Raw genomic sequence first — 17,283 nt, 5'->3', positions numbered from 1 at the left:
CTATATATTTATATATAGAAATCCCAGAAAAGTTAGTCTTTAAAACTTCAAGTATAATTACATATAGCGACACTATGTGCCTTTATCTTATTTTTAATATACATTTTTGATTATTATATTTTCATCCAGATTGGGAATCGTTAATATTATTTACAATTACATTTTGATTTCCAAAATATTATTTGAGGACTTCAATGTAGTTGCACTTGCAGATCGAAGGGATAGTCTCTTGAATTAAGACTCTGCCTGAACAGTTGTGTGTGTTGCCATGCCACATCGCCCTTGCCACCAGTAAGTTTGGCCACAATCTTGAATCCAGTGGCATTTTCAACCGAAGCGCTTCCGTCGGTGGCATCGACAGTCACGCTGATTTTTCCGTCGCCAAAAGTTTTTGTCTCGAAAACTAAGGTATAGGACTTAACCTTTAAATTAGTCTTGCTGAAATCAAAAGTCCAGGCAATTTCTCCGCAATCGGTGTCCTCCAGTCTAGCCAAATATGCCATTTTCCAATCGCGCTCCACTTTTCGAAATATGTTCTTTGAGGAAAATTGCGCTTTTTGCCAGGTCTTATAGGTATCCAAGACAGTGATGAGTTCTCCGTCTATGGATAGAAAAGTTAAAAACATTCTTAGTGCTGTGAATAAATTCATGACTCGCCTTTGGCATATCGTTCGTATGTATCGGTGGCACAGCTGTACCGCACATTCAGTTGCCTTTTTTGTAGCTCGGCTGCACTCAGATTGAAAACGAATATCTGTAAATACTTGAAAGGTCACAAACGGCCGGCAGCGCGTTACAGGTCAGCTCACTTACATTGGTAAAAGTGTGCTCCCCACGTGACTGTCGCCAAGAAAGACTTCCCGAGCTCCGGCCCTTCAGCTCGTTTTCTGTCGGCTTACTAAACAGGAAACGAGATTAACTTTAATTTCGAATAGTTTTCTGTAAATGCGTACCGCTCTAGCGTCAAGCCGATGACCTCGTACATGTTGCGCTGGCTGAGGAACAACTTTCGATCGGCGGTACAATTTTGACGCCGCTTTGCTCGAATCGCGTCCAGCGTTTGCACCATTTCTTTTTCCCCGCACAGCTTTCGTAGGTGCAGAATCTTCTGGTGGTCATTAGTGTAGCGCCAAGTCACATCTTGGATGTCGTCTCTAGAGTAGGCAAGAATGTAGTCGATGGGACGTTTCCAGCCATGCTGATACATCAGCGGAGAATCTACCACGTTCTCGGAGGGGTCAACATGCAGCCAACGCATCTGGGCCTCGGAGTACACCTCGGTCCAGACGTGATCAAAATGCGAGTGGACAATGCGGGCGTCGTAGTCGAGGGCGCGACAGAGGAATGTGAAGCAATTGGCATATTCTCCGCAACGGCCCTTACGGGAAACGAGGAGCTGGGAGATGTCGTTATAGCGGTAGAACTTGCTCTCCTGGCCGCAGCAGACGGTGACCTCCACCCTTATATCACCTTCCCGTTCAGTACGGCGCAGCTTGCTCTCTTCACTCCCACACACGCGGCAAGGTATATTGTTTACCCACTGGAAGAACTGCGTGTTGAACCAGTTTACCAGCTCCACAAGCAGCAAGTCGCGAACACATGGCTCCTTCTCCTGGCGCTCACCCGACGCAATTTGATCTTGAATGTCTATCAGTTTCTCGCTTGCCATTTCGGTGAGCTCCTCCACTGGAATCAGAGTGCGGCCAGTAGCCAGCAGCAGGTTATCCTCGTACTGCATGACTGCATCGGAATAAAGCTCTAGCGACTGCAGAAAGTTATTGTTGGTGCGCTGAAAACAAGCTTCCACATCAGAATACAGCAGAGGTCTATCGTGTTCGATGGCTGGCTTACCAACACACGGGGGAAGGCGATTCTATGACGATATTCCACGGAAGGCTTGATGAACAAGGGCGTGGTGCTGGTGGTACTTTGTTGAGGAGGACCTATTAAAATCCCAGACATGATGATTAGGATGCAAGTCTTGCCCCCCAAAGACAAGCTTACTTTTCGACACTGTGCCGTTAAGCCAGGCAGTGCGTCTTTCGCTTAGCGCATCTCTGTACTTCTTCACCTGCTGCAGGGACACCTCGGTGGGCAAGGTGTAGGCGTTGGAACTGGGGGTGCGTACAAAGCCTATGGCTTCCAGTAGCCTCTCACAGCCGGGCAAGGACAGCAGCTTTTCTTTAATAGCTTTGTTTTCCTGCCGTATGGTGCGGAACATGGAGTTCTCCGGCTGCGCCAAGATGTTCTCCAGCAGCACTAAGAGAATGCGGACCGCTTCCAGGTAGGCTTCCTTTAACCCTCGCTCCTGCTGCTGCTGACCAGTGGAACGGGTCTTCGGTTCGATCTGGTGCACGCACTCCAAGTTGATGTCCACCATGTTGATGACTAGCTGCCACTATCAGATTGGTTTCGTCGGTAATAGGGGTGGTCGGGGGATGACAATCAGGCAGACACAAAGGGTTATGGTGTTGAAAAACGCGGTTAGTTTAGCGAACTGCAAGCGATAACAGAAGAGGTGTTTTTTAGGTTTTTTTTTTTGTTGAAAGAAGCCAACCGAATTCCACTAGCGCACATTTTCTTTTCCTATGGGTAAGCACAACAAATTTCTATTTTAAAATATTTGATAAGAATTTTACATATGTATATCCATACTTATTTACGGGTTATTCCAGAAAATTCCCTCTTATAGAAATGGCTCAATCAATTTCTGGTGTTTAAAAATAATTCAATTACAATATTTAGTTGCGTTGTTTTTTTGCGTCAAAATAGCGCACTCAAGTTAGTTTTCAAACAGCCAATTATAACAATAATTTGTATATATATTTGTCAAAATCCAACTAAATTCATGTCCTGTTAATACAAAATTTATTTTATGTTGATTTCATGTAGGAACACAACACTTTTCGGAATATCTTCCTTAATATCTTAATAAAAAAATTTTCACAATTTGTCAAAACGCTCTGTAAACGGTGAAATACATTTTGAATGATAGTGTTATACAGCCGTTCATAACATGGATTTCCCTGTGGTGCAAGTACAGTATTTGGAGGTATTTTCAAACCCCTTTTGGGTGCACTTTCGGAACACTGCATAATTTTTAAATACATTTTTCCAGGATTCTTGGCTCATGTGTAATTTGTTGGTAACGTCTCAGTATACCAATGAATAAAAAATTTCAAAATAACTCCGCGTGTTCCATACTTCACCGTTTCCAACTTATCGACGAACATTTATTGTTGGTGTATACGTAAATGAGTCACTTCGGGATTGAAAAAGTCCATAATTTTATGCGTATATGGTCACACTACTTTTCAACCACTTTAACTCGAAAAAGTAGGCGTCGGTCAATTCAATCTTAAAGCGTCTGTCATTGTGCTAAGTGTGCGCAGCGGATAACTAGAATATACTCCTACATATTTCCAAAAAAGGTAAGACTCCTGCCCAACACTCTTTTCGTCTGTGCGGTCATTATTCCTTTGCTGGAAGGGGGCGGTCCTGTCTGCGTTCTTTTCTACGTTAGCCGCTGTCCTGTCTCCTTGCTTCTAGTGTACACATCCAGATTTCTTTTCACTTGCAGATCCAAATAAAATTTCTGCAAAATGTGTGACGAAGAGGTTGCAGCTTTAGTGGTCGACAACGGATCCGGCATGTGCAAAGCCGGCTTTGCCGGTGATGACGCACCGCGCGCCGTCTTTCCTTCGATTGTCGGCCGTCCACGTCACCAGGGCGTAATGGTAGGAATGGGACAGAAGGACTCTTATGTCGGCGATGAGGCACAGAGCAAACGTGGTATCCTTACCCTGAAGTACCCCATCGAGCACGGTATCGTGACTAACTGGGACGACATGGAGAAGATCTGGCATCACACTTTCTACAACGAGCTTCGTGTGGCCCCGGAGGAGCACCCAGTCTTGCTTACTGAGGCTCCTTTGAACCCCAAGGCTAATCGCGAGAAGATGACTCAGATTATGTTTGAAACCTTCAACACCCCGGCCATGTATGTTGCCATCCAGGCGGTGCTGTCTCTGTACGCCTCCGGCCGTACCACAGGTATCGTGTTGGACTCCGGCGACGGTGTCTCCCACACTGTGCCCATTTATGAGGGCTACGCCCTGCCGCACGCCATCCTCCGTTTGGATCTAGCCGGTCGCGATTTAACCGACTACCTGATGAAGATTCTTACTGAGCGCGGTTACAGCTTCACCACCACCGCCGAGCGTGAAATTGTGCGCGACATCAAGGAGAAGCTGTGCTACGTTGCCTTGGACTTCGAGCAGGAAATGGCCACAGCCGCTTCTAGCTCGTCCCTGGAGAAGTCGTACGAGTTGCCCGATGGACAGGTCATCACCATCGGAAATGAGCGATTCCGTTGCCCCGAGTCGCTGTTCCAGCCGTCGTTCCTCGGCATGGAGGCCTGTGGCATTCACGAGACCACCTACAACTCAATCATGAAGTGTGACGTCGACATTCGTAAGGATCTGTACGCCAACACTGTGCTGTCCGGTGGCACCACCATGTACCCAGGAATCGCTGACCGCATGCAGAAGGAAATCACTGCATTGGCTCCGTCCACCATGAAGATTAAGATTGTTGCCCCGCCAGAACGGAAGTACTCTGTTTGGATCGGCGGCTCCATCCTGGCTTCGCTGTCTACTTTCCAGCAGATGTGGATCTCGAAGCAGGAGTACGACGAGTCTGGCCCCTCCATTGTTCACCGCAAGTGCTTCTAAGCAGTAGTCGGGCTGGGCGTGGTCGTTCCTCATCGAACACACCCATTGCAGACGAAGGATGGGAGTCAGAAGTATTGGGCATGAGTACATTAATACCGGGAGCAGGCGCACAACACTTTCGCTCCTTCAGAAGAATGCATTCTATTCACTTTTATACATAATTGTACACGACGCATAAGCAAACCATATTGTGTTCTATTCGAAATTCAAGTTCATATGCACATAAGCATTTACAAAACTGATTCATGTTTGGCATTTCCATTACTTTCATGCATTCCTACATATGTATTAAAAGCAAACTTACCATACCACTAAAATACTTGTAACCGCTTCTTAATAATAAAGCGACGAAAAGAACTGAAAATTCCTTTTGTCTTATTCTATTATTTTTTCCCCCCACCAAAAAGCTAGCATTTGGCTGGCATGAGTAAGAGGCGATCTGAGACCGTGTTATTCCGATGGCTATGTGGTCATTCCAGTGGCATGCAGTGGCGGAGGCGTCAGATAAAGCGCTAACCAATAAGGCATGCTGCTTTTGTGCTTAAGTCAGATGGGAGCAAGCATCGGTTTGCAGGAAGTGCCTTGATAAGCCAGTTTATGGCCTGCGATTTCTGTCGAATCGGATATATGTACATATGAGCATAGGGTGTGATTCAGTTTGGACTCGCTCCGCTTATCACCCGACCCCACCCAGTCTTAGCGGTATTTTACGTTGATTGATTGCGAGTGAAGCAAGTGAAACGCCAAAAACAGCTGCATCAGCGTTACCTTATAAGGAAATAGTGGAGGAATACCGCACTCGCACTCGCACTGGCCACTGCAAATCGAGACCAAAACAAAGCCACATTGTTGACTCACTCACGAATGTTCGGAGTAGTTTTCGTTGTCATCAATTGGCATTGTTTGCCCGATTTTGTTGATAGGTGGGGCCCGGCGCGCCCCATCCGATTATCAATTGGGGGTTGAAACGCAGAGAAATACATTTGGGGGATCCCTAGCAAATCTGCTGGTGATCCGGACAAACGCGTTGACCAAATTTAATGAACTGTAGTCAGAAAGTAGATTAGTAAGCAGAGCGCCTGCGTCGATCGTCGATGTCCATATATGGAGGCCATCATAGACTTTAGTCACTGCGGCAAATGCCAAACTAACTTTACTGCTGTAAGCATTATATTCTGGGTTTCTACGTTGAAAGCTGGCTTTAAATAAACGTATTTTCCAAAGCCATCGATAGAAAGATTCCTATTTGTTCAATACAATTAAAAATACTTTAAAAATAGGAATATTTTCACAAATTTCGATTTGTGACAGTTATCAACATTTTATGGAATGTGTCATACTAGATACTTGGGTAATTTGTATGTTTTAATAGAGATAGCAAACTTAGTGAGGTCAGCAAAATATAACTAATAAAATCATCAGAGGAAAAAAGTAGGTAAGAAAAGAAAATTTTCCCCGTGCCCCTGTGCTCTGAGTGAAAAACAAAATGATTTTCGATTGCCAAATTAAATTTATGCATGGATTTGCGTTAAAAATAAAGTGACGGGAAATTTTGCGGACTTTGTTTATTGTTTTCACTGTTTATTGTAAGAAATCAAGTTTTTTATTATTTTTTAAATATTTCTCTTATAAATCAACACTAAAACTGCAATCATAGAATATTTCCTCAAAAACTGAGTGTCTTTAAAGCAAGCCTGTTGCGTTTTTTTTTTCAGCCCCTCCTTAATAGATAAAATAATGAGAAAAAGTTGAGTTTAATTTTAAAGAATTTTATATTTATAAATTATAAAGAAATTTATTTTCTTGGTTCTAAATGTACATGTTTTCGTATATGTATATGTTTGTTTAAGAATAAGCTGCATATTATGTTAAGGTTACAAATTACAATTAAATTCTAAATAAGTAATTATATGGATTTAGCTATTGGGCACTGCAAAGTATCCAGTAGCTAGCATATATTTAATGATTGGCGTTTGTGTTGCTTTTTCTATTTGTGATAAAGCATATAATGTCGTTGATAATGTTAAGTGAGAATTGGAGTAAGACACGTACGTAATGAATTAACTAAAAGTGAAACATTTTTGTATATTTGTGTGCTGCAAATATCGTTCTCAGGTTGGCCTATCAACTAAAGAAAAGTTGGGAAGAGAAGTATGTTTCGGCATACTTCAATAATGAGGGTCTCGGCATATGAAGGTGTGACTATACGGTTGTATGTATATTTGTATATAAGTGATCATATATATATATGTGTGTATACGCGTAAATATATGCTATATGCGTTATATAAATAATAATACATTTGATATATTAATCGAAATATACGACAAGGATGTCAAAGCGTATCAATCCGACCAAGTGCCAATATGTTTGTCATAATAAACAAGAAAACGAATGTTCCAATGGAACGTCATTTGAAATTGCATTCCACCTCAGCAACTATTTACCTTAAATGCTAATAACATGAATCGTATCGGTACCTAGACAACCACAGCCAACGGGCACCAAACGGGGGCCCATGGACAAGTTGTGCAGCAGTAGAAAATCTATGCAAAACAAAATTAACTTAGTAAGAATTGTCCGTTCTGGGATGCCTGGCGATTATTTGCAGCTGTCTTAATTTTCGTCACGACTGCTGGCCACGTCCGTGACTTCGAAAAGCATTTATCAGTAGGCCTGCGCCTCTTTGTAGTCGCTCTGATCAGATGTATAGAAGTCTTCCAGTTTCCATTGTAGCGTCTCAAACGTGGGTCTGCGCATTGGGTCCTTGTGCCAACATTCCAGCATAATCTCATACAGGCGTGGCTCGCAGTTGGGAGGTTGCGGCATTCGATAGCCGTGCTCCACTTGCGTTAGCACCTCGGCGTTGGTCATGCCTAATCAAAACGATAAGCCGGATTCGATTACTAAGAGTTTGAGGCTAGTCAAAGGTGTGACTTACCTGGATATGGTATGCGTCCGTAGGTGACCAGTTCTGTGAGTAGAATGCCAAAGCTCCAAACATCCGATTTGATTGAGAATTTGCTGTAGTTAGCAGCCTCTGGAGCGGTCCATTTTATGGGGAATCTGGCGCCTACCCGGGCCTCGTATTCGTCCTCCTTGATGAGCCTGCACAGTGAAGATTTGCGTTATTGGGGCTAGTTATGTCTTTTTAAAGCCGTGTCTTTACCTAGCCAAACCAAAGTCGGCGATTTTGACGATGTTTCCATCGCCTACCAGTACATTGCGCGCCGCTAGATCCCTGTGAATATAATTCTGGGACTCCAAGTAAGCCATGCCAGCAGCTATTTGCGCTGCCATATCAATCAGAGTTTGCATTTTGAGGCTACGACCCTTGCCTGCAATGGCTAAAAGATATTAAAAACAAAAATAAGCAATTGTCATGACATGATAAGCGAGCGGTTGGTTGGTTAACGTTGCGTGGCATGAAAAAAGGTGTTCAAAGTGTTTGGTTCATATTGTTTTTATGCAAAGCGTCTTATTTTTTCCTAGGCTTCCTTCCTAGTGGCATACCTTGGAGATATTCCAACAGTGAACCGTGCTTCATTAACTCTGTGATAATATAGATGGGCTCCTCAACAGTGCAGACAGCGTACAACTGTATAAGCTTGGTGTGGCGCAGTTTCTTCATGATCTGGGCTTCCGCTAAGAAATCCTTGGGGTCCATTGTGCCTGAAATCCAGAGCAAAAGTTATGGAACCAATCTTTAGGCTTTAGCTCGACTGCAGACTTACCAGATTTCAGAGTTTTAATGGCCACAGGTGTTGTGTTGTTCCACAGTCCCTCCCAGACATCGCCAAACTGTCCGGAGCCCAGCTTGCGCACGAATTTCAAAGATGTTCTGTCGATCTCCCACTGATCGCGAGTGCGGTGCGAAAGTCCCTCAGTTACAGGCTTCTCGATCTGCGTTACGATGGTTACATGGTGAACGAAAAAATCGGTAAGTAATTGCTTTGCACATTTTCAGGCGCAGTACTGCACAGCTTGGAGAAATGATTGTGCCAATTGAGTAATGATTGTGTAGCGTACATTTAGGCCTTATTTACAAAATAAAAGTATGGACTTTATTAGCTGGGACGGATGTGAGTTAATTGCAAGGCTTTCATTCTGGTTAATGTGCGCAACAGTCAGAGTTCAAAAGAATGAATCAGATTTATTCAGTATCTCAGTATAAATCTCTTTAATCTGGACATTAGGAGAACATTTAAGAGATTGCGCCTTGATATAAAAGTATATTGTTAAATTTAGTACTCGCTGAACTCTGACTGAATACACTTGTGGGTCACCTGAATTCGGCATTAAGTCGATTGTACTGTGATAGATCATGAAAGGTTAATTTAATTTGTTGTGAGGGTTTTGATTGGCAGTGATAGAATAACTCTCGCTTTTAGTAGTATTGTGTTAATGGGTAAAAAACACACGCACATCTTAACGTCTTAGATAGAAATCCTACCTCAAAGACACCCGAAAAAGAATTTGTCTTTTTGTTTTGATTATATTTAAGATGGTTAGTAATTGTTTTGTATGGTTATTATTATACACACAATTTTGTGTTAATTAAAGAAACATGAAAGAAATACAAGGAAAATTTAAAACAGTTTTTTAGTATACAGGTGTTGGGCATTTCGAAATGAACAAACCAAGGCATAACAATGTCAAATGCAAATGTTGTCATCCCACGCATCCAAACATTTGGCGGCAAGTCGGATGTATAATGCGCGATTAAATCAAAGCAAACAATGGCTTTAAAGACCACATTTCCCTGTCGGCTTACCTGGACACACGGCTTGCAGAGGTTGACGCACAGGCCATCCGAGTCCTTCGAATAGTGCTCCACCAGCTCCTGAAGGGTTCTGTTTTCGGGTGGGACATAGTGTTACTACGACTCCGGATCGGCAGGCCCGATATAAACACTCACCTGAATGTCGTGCGCCTGGCGATGAAGAAGCCGCCTTCGTCCAATTGTCTGATGCGATAATGCTTAACCGTATCGCCATCGCGCACTGCAAAAACATTCGTACACCGCAGTATTAATTTTATGTAATATAATGCACATTAATGCTAATTGAATGCCTTGTTGGGCACGCACCTGATAGCGAGTAGTCGTTGTGACGGCTTTCGGAATCTCGAATTAAAAATGCACCGTGCTCGTTCTCTGGCAGTAGAAGTTTTTTCTCAGCCTCAATGCGTTTGATTTTGCGGAAGTACCAGCTGCAAGTAAAGCGAAAAAACAGAGAAGGAAATTATTAAAATGCAGGCAAGTGTAACATATGCTAAAAAAATACATTGATTTCTTTACTCATAAATCCGTTAACTTTATTAAGGAAACCGCTCTATCAAGGTTGCAATATTCGATTTCAGTTTCTCTCGCCCCAAAGGATTGACTAAGAGCTCGCGTGGGAGGCCTACAGATACTGTCAACATATAAGTGACTTATACTGTGTGTATTATTGATTGAGTACTAGATCTCAATCAAGCTTTACGAGCAACGATTGAGTACTAGATCTCAATCTAGCTCTACGAGCAACGAGTGTAAATACATTTTCATCATATAATTCAGCATTAACATTGACAAAGAAAATTAACTGTATGTGGTTTCATGCTTTGCTCTTTAACTATTCTTCTTTATTTTCGTTGATGCGGCCGCTGGAGGTGGTCAATTAAAAGATGTGTGTGACGGGTATGTTACATAACAGTCCAATTCGCATTTTGAAGTTCGTGACGAACGCGAGATAACGGATGACGATTAAAGCGTTACCAAATATGTGTAAGCAACTCGTTGTCGGGAATCATGGAGTAGAGATATGGGCATGCTACTATGTGGGTTAGATGTTGGGGGCAATAAACAGGGCACAATATACGGGAACATACAAAAGGGTTTTGCCTTCATATGAGTCTTGATAAGTGAAAGTTGACTTTGGGTAATGATCTATTAGAATGAACAAACGACAGATTTAAAAAACCAAATGATTTAGCAGAACTCCACAAAAAACTAATAAATCATAACCGCACTCCTTGACAAGAATAATTTTTAATCATTTCATTAAAATTTAAACCAAATCAGTCAGCGCAGAAGATCCGTTTAGCAGTAAGCCAGGAGAACTGTACTCTTTTAAAATCTACACTGGAATTGACCAAGCATCTGAAGTCGAGTCTTAGAGCGAGCCATTCAGATTGCACAGACCGATTTAAACGTATTCTTAACAGAACTTGTCCGTCGCAGTCAAAGTCCACGAATGAACGTACATTTTTAATTTTATGTTTGAATCTCAAAGAGGAGAGCTAACTGGTGTTCTTCTGATCGTGAGCACCATTTGACTTCCACCAGTATAATTATTATCTTCCGATGCAGCGATCACTTGCAACAAAGTTGTCTCACAATATTTTTTTTTTTTTTTTTTGGATATATTAATTTAAAAACTGTCCTTCGCGGACAATCATTAAATTTGATGACTAAACTTAACGGTAGAGAATTAATTGATTACATAAATTGTTGCGAAACTATACAATAACTGTCGATATTGTATGTATGATGTATATAATAATGTATGTATATAATTTAATTTAATTTGCGTGTCTAATCCCAGAGAGGTCCAAAGGGTGTGATCGGTGCAGCCTCCTGGTGCGTTGACTGGTGTCCAGCAGGTCTTGTGCCAGGTTGTTTGGGTGTGAAGCCTCTTCATGTACTGCCTGCTGCTTTTCTTAATCTCATCCTTCACCCAGGGGAAGCTGAGGACCTCGTGTATAGTGGCATTATCGTGGAAAGGGTGAGCGTTTGTGACTGTGCGGAGCGTTTTGTTTTCGAATGTCTGGATAATGTTGATGTTACTTTTCGATGCAGTGCCCCACAGTTGAATGCCATACGTCCAGATTGGCCTTATGATCGCTTTGTAGATAAGGAGCTTAGTGGAAGTCGGTAGCTTAGATTGTCTGCCCATCAGCCAGTAGAATTCACGGACTCGGTTCTCCGCCTGTTTCCGCTTCTTTAGCAGGTGTGGTCTCCATGTAAGTCTCCTGTCCAGTGTAAAGCCAAGATAATTTGGATTGGCTACCTCTGGGATTGGGAACCCGTTGAAACTGACTGGTGGGCAAGTGCCGCGTCTAGTTGCGAAGGTGGTAGCGGTTGACTTGTCGCTGTTTACCGATATATTCCATCTCGTGTGCCACGTGTTCAGTAGATCTAGTTGCTCCTGCATAGTCTGGGAGGCCTCTGCTGGGGTATCTGCTGTTGTTAGGAACGCAGTATCATCGGCGTAAGTGGCTGCCATAATGTACTGGCTCGGTATCACCGGCAGGTCAGCCGTATACGCGTTGTAGAGGAGCGGACCGAGAACGCTTCCTTGGGGAACTCCTGCACGGGCTTCTTTGACGTCTGAGCGCGCTTCTCCACACCTGACGGCGAATCTTCTGCCCTCCAGGAACGATTTTAAGAACTTGAAATATGGCTGGGGCAGGCCGTTTTTGAGCTTTAGGAGGAGACCGGGGTGCCAAACACGATCAAAGGCTTGCTTAATGTCCAGCATTACTGCTAGGCAGTATTTCTTATTCTCAAAGGCGTCCAGGATATATTGCGCTACTCGGTGGCCTTGCTCTGGTGTCCCGTGGCGGCGCCTAAAGCCAAACTGGTGATCAGGGATCAGACCAGCCTCCTCAATCACCGGCAATACTCTGGTCAAAAATACTCTTTCGAGTATCTTGGAGAGTACTGGTAGTAGGCTGATCGGGCGGTAGGAGGCGGGATTGGCTTCGTGTTTACCAGGCTTCAGGATCATAACTACTTCGGCGCGTTTCCATGATGAAGGGAAGTGCCCCAATTGCAAGCACTTATTTATTATGGTCGTGATTAGTGACTTGCTAATAGGGGGGAGGAGCTTTAAAGCAATGGCATTGATGGCATCATCGCCTGGAGCCTTGTGGTTACCCATTGCCGCTATTAAATTGCTGATTTCCTCTTCCGTGGCCTGGGGTATCGACTCGGAGTCAAAGAGAGGTTCTGACAGGAGCCTGGCTGTTTCGGCTGCTTCATTTGGGGAACATCGATTGGCTGGTGTGAAGACTTCCTCCAAGTGCTCGGCGAATGCGTTGGCTCTTTCGGTCTCAGTTCTGCACCATGAGTTGTCTTGTCTTCTGATGGGCGGGATCCTCTTCAGTGGCCTCTTGATGCGCTTGGTAACATTCCACAGGTTGTGGTGGGGATCACCCGGCGCGAGATTACCAACAAAGCTGTCGAGGGCCTCCTTCCTTAGCCTGACCAGAGTTTCCTTCAGCTCCTTGGTGGCTCTGTTGAGAGCTGTTTTGTCTCTAGGGTTCCTGGAGAGGAACCAAACCCGTCGGAGACGCCTTTTCTCTGACTTGAGCTCATTAACCCGAGGATTCCAAAAGTGGACGTCTCTACTTCTGTCCCTCGTTTGGTTAGAGAACCTTGGAGCAGCATAAGTTGCTGCCTCCTGAATTTGCGAGGTGAGGTTCACAACGGCCGCATCTATAAGTTCAGGGGTATCCAATGGTGGATTAGTGACTGTCGAGTTGTTCAGCCAGTGGTGGTATTTGCTGATGTCGGACGTTTTGAAGATTAACTTTTTACCCGCGGATCTCAACATGGCTGAGGCGTAGACCGAAACGGCAATGGCACTATGGTCCGAGAGAAGGTCTTCCACCTCCCTGGTCTGGATTCTTGCCGGGTCCAGGCCGCCAGAGATCGCAAAGTCCAAGATGTCTGGAGTTTTTGCAGGGTCAGTGGGCCAGTATGTTGGCGTCCCAGTTCCGTGGCAATTGAGGTTGCGGGAGAGAACCTGCCTGCATAGCGCGCGTCCTTTTGGATTGCATACTCTGGAACCCCACCAAGTGTGCTTGGCGTTAAAGTCACCTCCTATGACGAATTTGGGGCCGAGGCTGTCCAAAAGCGAAGAGAAGCAATCGTCCGTGGCTCTAAATCTGGGTGGGCAGTAGGCAGCAGCTAAGGTAATGTCTCCGTGGGTGGTGCTTACCGATATTCGGGCGCATTGCACCCAATCCTCTTGAATTGGTGGTTGGGTGTCGAATTTGATGCTGCTGCGAATAAGGATGGCGGCGCCGCCGCGTGCTGAACCATTAGGGTGGATGGCTGACACGAGGTCATACCCCCTTAAGGTGAAGTAGGACCTGTCTGAAAAATGGGTTTCGGATATGAGGAGAATATCTGCTTGGTTGGTCTTGCAATAAAGCTCGACCTCTGGCCTGTTGTTGATCAGGCCGTTTGCGTTCCAGATGGTTATGTCTAGTGCTGATTGCATAGGGACTTACAGACGGTTGCCATCATCTGATTCATTTGACTCATTACCTTCTCCATCATCTGATTCTCACAATATGACAGTCCACAACACAACGCGTCGTCCGTTAAGGCTCCTCCTGAAGGAAAGGCGTGTTTGCATACGTTTTGATTGATGGACCATGGTCAGGCGCGAATGGTACGAATCCTCGCCAGCACGTGTCTATTTGGCCAATGAGCGTTTACTAGAAGTCATTAAATGGTATGCGACGGTGCTGATCAGCAAAGAGCCATTTCATAGAGACTCATCTGGCCTGGTCGACTTTGCCCGGTGTGCTTTGACCATTTATGTGCATGCACGACTTTCATAAATGTGCAACACGATTTAATTACTTACAAGACAAGTTGTCGACGGGAATGGTATCCTGCCGGAGCTGTTAGGAGCGGCTAATGCCGATGGCAAGCCGATCCAGTCGGATGAGATGCGCAGGCATCACACGATTCCCTCGATCGACATTTATCCCCACGAATACGGGTTGCCCTTTTAAGCATGAATGTATGTATGAAAGGGATTTGGAATGCACAGTTCAATTTCTCTCGATTCAGTGAACCGACATGGTCATTTTGTTCGTTTTTCAAGTTTGTTCTAGAACAAGGTTTCACTTATATGTACACAGGCTGCAAACGCCAACTGCATAGAAATCAAACCAAACATGGCGCAGCATGCCAAAGCGAAAACTAAATGTCCGAGCCAAGTGCGCATGCGCAGCTTCCATAAGAGCTATGGTCTGTGGCTCGTCTTACAGCAAGTTGGAGCTATTTTTAAACACAGCCTGCATTTTTATTCGATTTTGTCTAAAAATATGTGCAACAACGCACGAGGCGTGGGGCATTTTCGTTTTTCCTACAATTTTTCTACGCCCCAACATGGCTTTGGGCCTTTTTTTTGGCCATGGGTAATGGAACAGCAATGGCAAGATGCATGTACGATCTTTGTCGTAACAAGTTTGGTTACTTTTAGACGGCGGTAACATTAATTGCACTTGGGCACATGCACTTTTGAGTTAAAATTAGATTAACTTGTGAATCGATCCACTATGTGCACGTCCCATACAGATGCCTATGGCCCATAGGGAGTTACGCGAAGTTGGCCCACGTGACAAACGTGGAGTTTACTTGATTTTGAGGCCCATTTAAGCCTGCTGGGCACAGTTTCTTGTAGCCGTTTCTATTTATTCGAACCAGGCGCACCTGTGCCGGGACTTACTTTGGCAGCTTAACTGGAATAAGCAACGGTTTGGCCTGGTCAGCCGCTTTTTGTCGCTTTTGGTTGCTCTCCATACCTTAGTTTGGCGGTGCCCTAGTGAAATTCACTGAAACAGGTCATGACGCAGTATACGAGACACAAGTGCCTGCGGTTCGGTTAGCGACGCCATGAGTATGAGTGGATAGGAGTTGATAGGATATACCCGGATTTGCGATGATCTCCAACATCATTTGGTTACAATGGAATAAGCTTTTTAGTTCTCCAAGCCATCTGACTATTTCCCGTATAGCTTTAAACCCATCTAAACCATTGCATATGAATTGGAGTACCAATTTTATTGGTCGAGCTGCTACGACTGCACTGCCACTTTCTCTATAATTGGCTGCTGGACACAAATGCCCAATATCTGCTGAATATTTCCCATATTTTTAAATTTTCCGTCTAGATAATAAAATTAAATTTTACTTGTAGATCTCATTTTATATTTTTCTAGAAATTGCTTTACAGACTTTCAAACGAACCTTTCTCAGTCTAATGTTTATGTGGATGCCACAGTGTTACTTCTGCTACAATAAAATATGGACACAATAGAGTCACTGAGGAAAGCATTCATATAGTGACAATGGCGACTACTTCATATAAAGGAAGAAATGGTAATCCGCTGTGGTTGTCATAATGCGTAATCACAAATCTAAAGGTATTGTAAAATCCAAAGGAAAACTATACATCGGTTGAATAATTTTTTTTGAAATTCGCATGCTTCGTTTAAAAGATATTCCGAAAACATGTGTGTGTAATTCTTGTAATGGGAAATTAATGTCACGTTGTTCGATTGACTGCAACAAAACGTTTTTATAGTGTCCAAACAAATAATTTATTAATAATAATAATAATTAAACAGTTCGTTAGTGTAACATCGCTATATTTTCTATTCTCATAACAGCTGATCCTAGGCATTTCAAAATGTTATGATTTTCAAATCTATTTTATCTAAATATCACAGATTAGAGCTAACTATCTCGTTTAGAGCAATGTTTATTGTTTAGGTAGCAATTGTTTAGGTAGAGTTGCTTGAAATAAAGAAAATCCAATATATTAATTGGCCCGAAAGTTTTGGACGTTTGTGGGTGTCGACGTTAGAAATAATTAAAACAATAAGTCAACGTTCTTAAGCATTGCGTAGGCTGGACTAAACTATTCCCGATTTGGGGCGGAAATACCCTCGATATGTTCAAGTGTTTCTTGTTTAAACAACAAGAAAGAAAGCAAGTCAGCAAACAATTTAACAGTGATTTGTTTTATTCCATACGAGTAATAAATATTGTCGCGTCTTGAATCAAAATCCAAAACAGCAAAAATGTTTGATCTCTAAGCAAGCAGATAGATACACACAGGCATCTTTTCCTTTGTTTGAGCGCAAATATAAAAGCACTGCCTCCTATCTATTGCTTAAAAAATGATTTCCGGTATACAAGCTTGCCAATGCAGCTACTGTTGTTAGCTATCCCAAGCCTTGGATACGCACTCGGCAATTGACAGTTGTGGACCACAAATGGGTTGGCATGTGTCTATTTTTAAAACCAAACCAAGCCAGGCCAATTCATGTTAAAGCGATTGGAGCCACACATAATTGTTGGACGGCGCCAATTGCAGTGAATTTCCAATGCAATTTCATAGCCGACGACGGAGCCAATCGGGACATGATGGTTAAATAAGCTCGAGCCGCAATGCATAGATCGAATAATAACAATGTGCCTGGTCAAATGCAGTTTTTCTTCTTGGCTGTGAAATGCGAGCTGCTGGACTGGGTTTCATTTAATTGAGCCAGACTTCGGTACGCAGCACTTGCTGCACAAACTCCAAATCAATGCAGACCACGAGCAGCTGGAAATGCAACCAGTTCGGTGCATCTAAAAATAAATATGGCCAGGCTTGGCTTGCCTGCCTCCTGGCGTTTGGTGGGGCCGGAGCAGTAGATTTGGTTTTCATGAGTAAATAATTTGGTAATGCTAGGCTTGACTTTCGAGGGGGCTCCA

The 17,283-nt window shown here is 43.6% G+C and overlaps 3 protein-coding genes and 1 long non-coding RNA gene across 9 annotated transcripts in view; 2 read left to right on the top strand and 2 right to left on the bottom strand.

The window, feature by feature from the left end:
- Positions 1-52: 52 nt before the first annotated feature.
- On the bottom strand, positions 53-2,779 carry LOC6733184 (peptide-N(4)-(N-acetyl-beta-glucosaminyl)asparagine amidase). The gene is made up of 7 exons (XM_016167515.3): positions 2,656-2,779; positions 2,005-2,586; positions 1,852-1,943; positions 954-1,789; positions 814-898; positions 658-754; positions 53-601 (listed from the first exon to the last, which is right to left on the bottom strand). Exons 2-7 carry the CDS (start codon positions 2,378-2,380, stop codon positions 192-194), a joined length of 1,896 nt encoding a protein of 631 aa, XP_016026068.1. The 5' UTR covers positions 2,381-2,586; positions 2,656-2,779; the 3' UTR covers positions 53-191.
- Positions 2,780-3,270: 491 nt separating this feature from the next.
- Positions 3,271-5,097, top strand: LOC6733183 (actin-42A). Its single transcript, XM_016167473.3, has 2 exons — positions 3,271-3,431; positions 3,581-5,097. Exon 2 carries the CDS (start codon positions 3,603-3,605, stop codon positions 4,731-4,733), a length of 1,131 nt encoding a protein of 376 aa, XP_016026067.1. The 5' UTR covers positions 3,271-3,431; positions 3,581-3,602; the 3' UTR covers positions 4,734-5,097.
- A 1,389-nt stretch (positions 5,098-6,486) lies between these two features.
- LOC6733182 (tyrosine-protein kinase Src42A) overlaps positions 6,487-17,283 on the bottom strand; it is a 34,504-nt gene continuing 23,707 nt past the window's right edge. For 2 of the 6 annotated variants that reach the window (XM_039291551.2, XM_016167514.3), the window contains exons 3-11: positions 9,823-9,944; positions 9,652-9,736; positions 9,508-9,586; positions 9,187-9,213; positions 8,468-8,636; positions 8,247-8,405; positions 7,903-8,080; positions 7,675-7,841; positions 6,487-7,609 (exon numbers count right to left, since the gene is read on the bottom strand). In XM_039291551.2, the coding sequence (XP_039147485.1) occupies positions 7,401-7,609; positions 7,675-7,841; positions 7,903-8,080; positions 8,247-8,405; positions 8,468-8,636; positions 9,187-9,213; positions 9,508-9,586; positions 9,652-9,736; positions 9,823-9,944 (1,195 nt within the window). In that variant the 3' untranslated portion in view covers positions 6,487-7,400. The remainder of the gene's footprint in view (positions 7,610-7,674; positions 7,842-7,902; positions 8,081-8,246; positions 8,406-8,467; positions 8,637-9,186; positions 9,214-9,507; positions 9,587-9,651; positions 9,737-9,822; positions 9,945-17,283) is intronic. The other 4 variants (XM_002080222.4, XM_016167513.3, XM_016167512.3 and 1 more) reach the window with 3 other exon arrangements.
- On the top strand, positions 11,402-13,612 carry LOC120284362. Its single transcript, XR_006541532.1, has 2 exons — positions 11,402-11,500; positions 11,575-13,612. It is a non-coding gene; the product is annotated as an uncharacterized LOC120284362 (long non-coding RNA).

The sequence above is a fragment of the Drosophila simulans genome, chromosome 2R (genome assembly GCF_016746395.2).
Source record: "Drosophila simulans strain w501 chromosome 2R, Prin_Dsim_3.1, whole genome shotgun sequence".
Classification (NCBI taxonomy): Eukaryota; Metazoa; Arthropoda; class Insecta; order Diptera; family Drosophilidae; genus Drosophila; species Drosophila simulans.
Note: the sequence above shows the minus strand (reverse complement) of the source record. Positions and strands in the feature narration are given on the sequence as shown.